The 9,314-nt window shown below is 37.7% G+C and overlaps 1 protein-coding gene across 1 annotated transcript; it reads left to right on the forward strand.

Annotated features, from left to right (window-relative positions):
* The first annotated feature begins 692 nt into the window (after positions 1-692).
* LOC137015609 (uncharacterized) lies at positions 693-7,119 on the forward strand. Its single transcript, XM_067380659.1, has 9 exons — positions 693-774; positions 2,539-2,685; positions 4,035-4,203; positions 4,292-4,426; positions 4,615-4,708; positions 4,866-5,210; positions 5,414-5,516; positions 6,144-6,271; positions 6,734-7,119. Exons 1-9 carry the CDS (start codon positions 693-695, stop codon positions 7,046-7,048), a joined length of 1,518 nt encoding a protein of 505 aa, XP_067236760.1. The 3' UTR covers positions 7,049-7,119.
* Positions 7,120-9,314: the final 2,195 nt, after the last annotated feature.

Raw genomic sequence — 9,314 nt, forward strand, 5'->3', positions numbered from 1 at the left:
CTCTCAAGTGTTAATGTATTGGTTCAGTGTTGATGTGGAGCTGTTGTAGTGTTATAGTGGGATGATGAACTCTTTGAGAGTCAATCTGTTGCTGTCCCGTCCGCACATGAGTTTAGGTTTCGATACGTCATCAGATGGACTAAGCGTTGTCATTGGTTGAATCATGACGCAGCCTCATGGACACCAGTTTCCAACTGACATCCGAAATCGTCGACATTTTGATTCTGCGGGACCGTAGGTAAGAAATCACCAAGTTAATCATGCCGAATATTCCTGTTTGTCTTATTGTCTTAATTATCATAACTAAAACACTAAAAGCGCTAATGTAGAAGTAGAAGAGGTGTGACGTTTTGTAATTTAGTTTAACGTTAGCTAACTTACTATACCAATGGTAGCTAAAGTAATTGTGAATGTTAGATCTGGTAAAACTGTTTTTTTTAGTGGTAATTTTTTGTCGTTGACCATTAAATGAAATTGCAGCAATCATTTGTAACGTTAGCTGCCGCTCTCCTAATCTCCCGCCTTGTGCAGGCTAAATTGACTAACGTTAGCTAGCCTTGAAAGCTAACGTTACAGATTCCCGTCTGAAATGATTGAGTCTGACTTTATTTGCACTACATTTGGTATTGTGCGTGTTCAGTAAACCAGTTGTATTTTTTATGTTTTAGTAATATGTGAGAAAAACTACAGCAATGCTTTTCAAAGTGCAGTACCAAGGAAAGAAGAAGTACATCAAACTCAATGGAGCATCATATCCAGCATTTCTCAGGGAGGGTAAGTTAATGTTAATGGCATTCTTCTCTTCGTTCTCTTTATAATTGAAGTTTAGATCAGAGGTCTTGTTTACCGAATATTTTCCGTCATTGACTGATTTTTTTAGCAGTGACGGAAACATCTGAAGGTCGAATCAGGGTTCCTACAAAGTCTCGAAAGTTTGGAAAATGCTTGACTTTAATTTATTTCTTCATGACGTCAGATGTAACTAAAAATATAAATAAAACCGACTGACAATCGTTATTTTTTATTTTTTTGTTTAATGTCGCGAGGCACCCTCTGTTACGAAGCAGGTCTCGTGTAATTCCATTTAGGCCTATTTGGCGCCTCGTGTTCGCCTGGCGCGCAAACATCTGCATTAAGATTTGTTGCTTGCTGTAATTGTACCGATGACTGCCTAGAGAAGATTATAAATAAAAAAAATGATTGCATCGACGATCAACAGACTGAAAGGCATCCTGTTATGTAAGAAACACACTGATGTGAGCGCCATGGGAGAATAAGCCTTTACCAGCCATTCCAAAGGTAATCGGAGACAAATGAATTTGACTGAATTCTTTAAAAACATTATGAAATTAATTAATATCGAATCAATATATAAATGTAATGTAGGGAGGGGGGTGTTCTTTCCGTCGTGCACGTTTGTGTAAGCACTCTGGTTTCTGTTTACAAAAGCAAAAGTTTAAATGTTAACGTCTGCAGCATTGTATGCATTGTAGCCAGTCGAAAGTTTAGTTTTTCATGATGCTTAGAGGACTAAACTTTCGGAGTGACCACCGCTTTTACCAGTGTGAGTTCTGTAAATAATCGTTCCGTGATAGTAGTAACCATAGCAACGGGCGTGACAAAACAAATCTTATATGACAGTATAGATCTGTGCATCATGTCTTACTGTGTAAATACAGACTAATAGAGCTGCCACTGACAAGAATAAATAAAACAAATCAGTGTTGGTTGAATATGTTTAGATTCAGTTAAATAGTCTATTGATAACACTTAAACACTGTTTTTCACGTGTCCAAACAATGTTTATTTATTAAAATAATATTTTAAGGTATTTACGAAAGCTATTCATGTATTATATACTCATTATTATCATTATTATTATTCCAACCATCTACAAAAAACTCAACCTAGTTTACAGTTGACAACAAATATACAAAAATATAACCATATTTTTAAAAAGTATCCAAAGAGTGATTTAATATAAGTTGTATTTATATTGAAGATTCTAATATTTTAGATTGTAGTTTTCTAAAGGGGTGCTGTTTATACTATTTATATGCTTTAATTTTGTTGCTGCTTGAATATGGATTTAGGGACCTTAAAAATGCTTGAAAAGTGCTTAAATTAAACTCTTCAAAATCTGTACAAACCCTGACTATGAAAAGTGACTCTTCATATATTAAAAAATGCATAATCTAGCCTATATGCTCCTATATCTTGTAAGTTCATGAATGATTAAAAATTAAAATGTAAATTAAAACGAAAGCTATTAAATGTCTTAGAATTAAAATATGAAAATTAAAATGGAGTAATAGATTAAGGTGCAATTTTTACGACCATATCCATCAAAATAAAGGACAATGTGAAAGTCTTACGCGACCACTGGTTTAGATGTACGTTTATATGAAATTTTATTCTTAGCACCATGCTAGTCTACCGTAGCTTTGCCCATTAAGATAGAAATAGTGCTAAAAACATTATTTTTCTCCCACTTTCTAACCGTAACACAACAACTTATGTTTTTTTCTGTATTCAAAGCTAAAGCAAAGTTCAGCATACCCCCTGAGACAAACATGTATGTGCTGGATGACAGTGGAACAGAGGTTGATGAAGAGGTCTTCAGCGACATCTTGGAGGAAAAAGCAGACATCCTGTGGACCATTGTTAATGTTCTTTCAGTTTCTGGTAAATGGTTGCACAACTACAGTGTACATTGCAGGGTAACAATACCAATGTGTTAACATTGTAATTTATTTGCTATCACAAAACCAAAACAGTAGCTTCTCACCAATGTCCGATTTGTGCTTTCTCTGTTAAAGGACCACTTTGCATATTTCCAACCTTATCTCTTATCTGTCAGTGTTCACATAAGGATGTGAAAAACTACATTTGAGATAAAATGGATTAGGGTTGTGCCGATGGACGATATCATCGTCCATCATGATGGCTGACTGACATCACGATGGAGAGACACCATCGTGATGCCACGCCCCCGCCCCTTTTATTCCCTTCACGTGCAACCTATTGGAAAGCCCAGACGAGTCATTAGTTGGGAAATAAAATAACCCTTTCGCACGTAAGTTTAAAACATTCTGGCTGACCCCCCAGCGTGAGTTTTTCAAGGCAACCGTTATTTAGAACGTATTACTTTATTGTTTCCATGGTGACGCATCATTGCTTGTCATGTCACACACCGCAGTGCTGTATGACTGATGATCTGCTTTTATTTCAGTTTTGCTTTTTTATTCAAAATATTCACTAATTTGTTAACTATAACATGAAATATCTGATATTCCAATTGTCAAATATGTGAAAGTGGATGTGTTTGGCTGTTTAAACAATTTTATAATGATTGAGTTAGTTGAGCTATACATGTTATGGGCGTCGCCATGTTAGTTTGTGCCGCAGGTTCTGTTGGATTTACAACATCTTATATGTATTTAAACATCCGAAACCTAAAATAAACATGTGGTTGAAAACACTGCATATTTGTGATATATCAAAAGTGCTGCGCACTGGTTTAGAGATGGACGCGCACATTTGAATTTGGCAATTGATCACGTGATGCACTGCACTGAACGTTCTAATCACACCGGTGTGATCGTACGCGTCAAAGGGATAAATAAAGTAATAAAGTTAAATAATGATTAATAATTATATAATAGCGAAAAATTAAAATACACCCCCCCCACCCTCGACGATATCATCGTCCATCACGATTACTGTAAACATCGTCAACTGCCAATTTAGGGGACATCGCCCAACCCTAAAATGGATTAGCCGGTAAGACTGTTGACCCGAGTACTTCTCAAAAAACAGTCAGTCTTGCCATCTAGTAGTTAATGTATCATGGCCTAAACTGCTTAAAGTCTGGCCACATTAACTACCAAAACTCATGTAATTTATAGATGGCAAAGAAAAAAGTTTCCTGTAAGCAGTCTCACCATGCCTTTTTTTAACCTCTCCTCACTTAAACCTGTGGAAACATTGACTGAAATATTTTTTTTAAATGATGATCTTTTTGCCCTTTTCAGACTCTCCCATCCAGTCCTCGTGCACAGACACCTTGTCACTATCATCACCCTCATCGGACAGTGATGCTTCTCTGATGTCCCCAAAAAGACAGCGCATTGATGACGCCTTTGTGATGTCCCCAAAAAGTCTACATACTGATGACAGTTCTTCACAAGCCAAAGAGGTGATGTTTTTTCAGAACATTTCACTTTATGTTGTAAACATTACATTTACCTGTTACTGTTACCATAACATTTTTGGTAAACCTGTTGTCAAGCTTGTCAAAAGAATTCTGGAACAAAAGCCTGAGGGAGAAAATCCTTGCAAAATATGCAATGACAGGAGAGATGAAGGACCGAGCACGCCGTGATCTCGTCAGCATTGTTGTTGCTGAAATGTTTGAAAAGTATGGGTAAGTAAAATGCTTTATGGTGCATGATTTGGTAAAGTGTATATTCATAGTATTCAATTGCAGATTTGGTAGTTGTAATCAAATAGGTGATTATCATTAAATGACAACTGTTGCCAATGAGCTGTGGCCTTGCGCAGATCATAGGTTTTCCAGTGTGTTGGTTTTAATACACAACATTTATTCCACAGACGTGCTCCCCCTATGGATAAAAGAGCACAGTATGCATTGGGGATAGTAACACTGTTCCCCTCTCTAAAAGATCCCTACTCCAAAAAAGGCTATGTGAGTACAAATTTAAAAGTAAGGTTAATCTTAATAAACAAATGAATAATGTTCTGGTGCATTTTAGAAGTCTAACACTTCTTTTCTAAAGATCTCTATTGGTTCATGCTGAAACTGTTTTTTTATACATTTCCATCTTTGTTGATACTGTCTTTAGGAACACTTTTTTGACATAGACAGCAATGAGGGCTACATTGCCTGGAAGATTAAAAACACACAGCGAGAACTCAGCAATGGCGGTACCAATGGGGGTAGGAGAAGGAGCTCTCACACTACAGGCAGCAGCGGACCAAACTTACAGAGAGATGTGACTAAAGTGCAGCAGTTGGAGGGAGACCAGTGTCGTGAGGCCATATCTCTACTGAAACACAGCACAGACAACGAACAGATCTTCATGAAAATGAGAGAAACTTTCCAGCACCGGCAAAAGTTGATTCATGATCCTGAGCAATGCAGCACAGTGCTTACTGTGTTCCCAAGGTTTCTTGACACAAAAGGCCTGGTAAGTTTTTTTTTTTTGTAATCATATTTGTTTTTGCAATGTCAAGAACAGCTGCTCAAAGATGAAAATGGTCACCTACCACTATACCACCATCATCAAATACACATATGCTTGCTTCTTCCCCTTTAGGTGGCGCAAGACTTTGACCTTTGTTTGGAGCTGAGACTTCATCAAAACTCCTTGAGAAATGGGATTTCCTGAAGGCCAAAGTAATAGAGCAAGCCAAGGACATCAGCAAGACACCCCTGCTTGAGCATCTCATCCAGTCTGCAGAGGAGAACACTGATGAGGATGACGAGGTCCCAGGTAAATAATTTACATGAATCTGGTGTGTATCTTTCAAATGTCGACTTACTTAATTTATTTACCATGACAAATAGTTGTGTAGACAAATAATATATTTTTTAGGGCTGCAACAACTAATCGATAATGAAAATAATCAAGAAAGAATTTCATAATTGATTATTTGGGTCTGTGACATCACTGTGGAAAATTCCAGTCAGTGATGTCACTTCACAATGGTGTAAAAAGCATTTTCCTCAGCATTTTACACAAAGTCCTGACAGTAATTGAATCTTTGTAAACTTCACTGAATGAGCGCAAGTCCGTGTATCAATCAAACGGCAGTGGGAATGGAAGCGCAATAACCCTTGACTGAAGCCCACGTAGATTAAGTTACTACCATTTTCATAGGCTTCAATTGGCACAATGTTTGAAGGAGAGCATTGTGCAGAATAAAATTTCCTTGATATTTTGGACTTTTAATCCAACCAATTGATTAATAATTGACAGGTTAATCGATTATCAAAAAAAATGTTAGTTGCAGAACTAGAATTTTTATTGAAAAGAGTTTTGAGTTTTAATATTGATGTAGTATCAAAGGTTTTGGTTAGGTGTATATCATGCTTTAAGCAGGTGCTTCTGCCTTCTCAGGTTGGGATAGTGACATGGCCTCACTGCTACTGCTGGTCTACCTACTGCCACCACCTCCAAGTGGAAAGAAGGGAGCTGTAAAGATCAGTACCCGGGAAGCTGTGGACCGTGTAGTCAAATTTCATAAGGTCAGTGTGTCCTGATCTTTAATGGCAATAGCCGTTGTCAAAAGGCAATAGTTTAACCCCCAGATTATTAATCTATTTCTTTTCAATGCCACATCCACAGAATTTTAAGTCTGATAATTCATGTTTTGCCTCCTGGAAGTGCATAGCGAATAGAGAGTGGGGTTCACTCTTTTGACCGCAGTCTTGTGCTGGTTCATTCTTATTTTCAGTTGTCTGTTTGTCTTTCCAACGTATTAGAGTTTGCAGGGACATGTGCTAAGGTAACTAACATTGATGACCTCTCTGTTTAATTCCCTCTCTTTGTGTGACCATGGTACAAAACCTTGGTTGCCTTATCACATGCTAAATATATCCTGCATGGGAAAGCTAACTGTGCCATCAAAGGGTTCTATCAGAGTGTGACTTATCCATCAAAATGTGATGTTCAGTGTAGATTCATTTCAGTTTATTGTTATCTTACAGTCATGTCGCAGCCTTCAGGAGCACTCTGGTCCAAACCAGCGGAGGCAGCCCTACATCCTGGCAGTTGGGACGACAAGAAAGCACATCCACGAGTTCTACATTGCATTGGATGGTGATCTCCTTCCCTGCAAGGGCAAGTCTTCCCTGTCAGCCTTTGATGAACTGTTCAAAGCACATTATGTTTTCGGCATCTCCTATGACCAGGCCTTAAATGGCATGTACACATTTGTGCAGACCACCATCTACAACATTGATGTAGGTCATTCTCACGAAACTCCCAGAGTCAAGGACCTAAGAGCTAAGCTCCTCAACTAAAGAGTTATGATGTTCAGATGCTTTGTTTGCAAGTCTAGTTTTGTTACCGTTCAAATGTTGAACTGAGTATCGTCCAGGCCTTTTAGTTTGCACAGACAAAGAGGACGATTTGCCTGTATTTAGTCAGATAAGACATCATTGCATTTAATCGAGAATATTTTCTTGTAACAGAGGACTTTCAGACACTTTGTTTTGCAGAGCATTTTCATTCCTTTCATGTGACGCAGGGAAATGATCAGAATGTTTCCATGCTTAAAGTTGATAAATTGCACTTCTTTAAGCCGTTTGATCTGCAAACTACTTAAGGTTTTGATCGAGATTATCAGTATGTGGTTCCTGTACATGCGTTTGTATGAGTTTGTGGTTTTTGCACATCCATGAATTTTCTTAATAAAACAGACATAAAAAGCACTAACTTGGAGTATTTTTCATTCACTGATGTTTCTAGGTTTACACTGCAGGTGTTGGAAACTATTGAAACACTGTAAATAAAAAAGTACTGGCTTTAGAGTACATTTGTACTCTCCAAGTGTTAAATAATAAGCTCAGCAAAGGTTCTAGGTTTACACTGCAGGTGTTCAAAAGCACTGAAACAGTGTCAAAAAGTGCTATGTATAAGAGTACATTTTAACTCTCCAGGTGTTCTAATGTAACTATTTTTGAGAGTATATATTTTACACTTTTTACAGTGTTCAACGAACACCGAACTCTTGGACCTATATATACACTGAAACCAGTGTTCAGTGTACTCCTATAGAGTACATTGAACACTCTGATTTTTGCTGTGCAGTAAGAAACAATGGTAACTTTAACCACATTTAACAGTACATTAGCAACATGCTAACGAAACATTTAGAAAGACAATTTACAAATATCACTAAAAATATCATGATATCATGGATCATGTCAGTTATTATCGCTCCATCTGCCATTTTTCGCTGCTGTTCTTGCTGGCTTACCTTGTCTGTGCACAGATCCAGACGTTAATACTGCCTTTCCTTGTCTAATGCCTTGAACATGGGCCATACATATTAATGATCCCGACTGTTACGTAACAGTGTTATGTTGAGATCCGTGTGTTTTCCGGAAGTCTTTTAAACAAATGAGATTTACATAAGAAGGAGGAAGCAATGGGGTTTGAAACTCAATGTATGTCTTTTCCATGTACCGAACTCTTGTTATTTAACTATGCCGAGGTAAATTCAATTTTTGATTCTAGGGCACCTTTAATGACAATTTTCATTTTTAGGTGAACTAACCCTTTAAACACATTAACGCTCATTATGGTGTGTATATTCACACTCTTCTGTACCAGTTTGCTTACTAAGCGTATGTTTACATGACAACAATGTACTAAAAATGTAAATGTTTTTCTGTTGTGTTCTTTGCGTACAGACAAAAACATTGTCAAAACGATCCCCATTCACATAAATCTGTGAAAACGACACAAAATGCTGTAATGTATGCCAGGCCAGTAGTTGTCGATGTCAATTTGTAATGACACACTATGCGTCTACATGCGCATGACATCACCGTTTCCACAAATTTGAAATATTGTAGTTTGCACAAAGATAATAATGGTGTCATTTTCAATAGCTTGTGTTTTCAGGCCTCCAAAATGCTGTTGTCTTGTAAATGAATGGCTGAAATGCATAAAAATATTTTCAGTTTTTAGGTGAAAATGGTGTTGTGTAAACAGCCCCTAAGTTAGGCCTTGAATTGTTTGCTGTAGAATTGAGACTAATGACCAGGTGCATAGTCATTGGAATCCAATACCATTCTCTCCCATGATGCCTTATGAAATAAACAACAAAAATAAGTTGCTATATGCAACCCTGACCAATCCTTATAAAACATGGGTTTGCTTGCTTACTACTTGATGGATCTAATTCTTTCAGTACTGTATAGGAAGGAATCTGTAAGGAGTTAGATCCCTGAAGGATGCGAGGTTGTGACCGTGTCATTCTCCTGTCTGCATGGATTGGTTAACCAGATGCTTGTTCTGGTGTCGTCTAGACAGTCAGTAAGGCAAAAGGGTGAAGAGGAAGTGCACATCAAACAAGAGGAAATCAATGCCGTTCCTTGCCAGGAGTCTTGAGAATGAGGATGATTAGTTTAATTGGCTAACGATCTAAAAGCCCAGGCTAGAGTCTAATCCTCAGTGAGCGGCCTGAGCTTCGGCTGGATCTGGCCTCCAGATTCGGAAGCAGAGTAAACGAAAGAGACTTCCAAATGAAAGTCTCTCAGACAGGCTAATGTTAGCATC

Source organism: Chanodichthys erythropterus, chromosome 24, assembly GCF_024489055.1.
Source record: "Chanodichthys erythropterus isolate Z2021 chromosome 24, ASM2448905v1, whole genome shotgun sequence".
Classification (NCBI taxonomy): Eukaryota; Metazoa; Chordata; class Actinopteri; order Cypriniformes; family Xenocyprididae; genus Chanodichthys; species Chanodichthys erythropterus.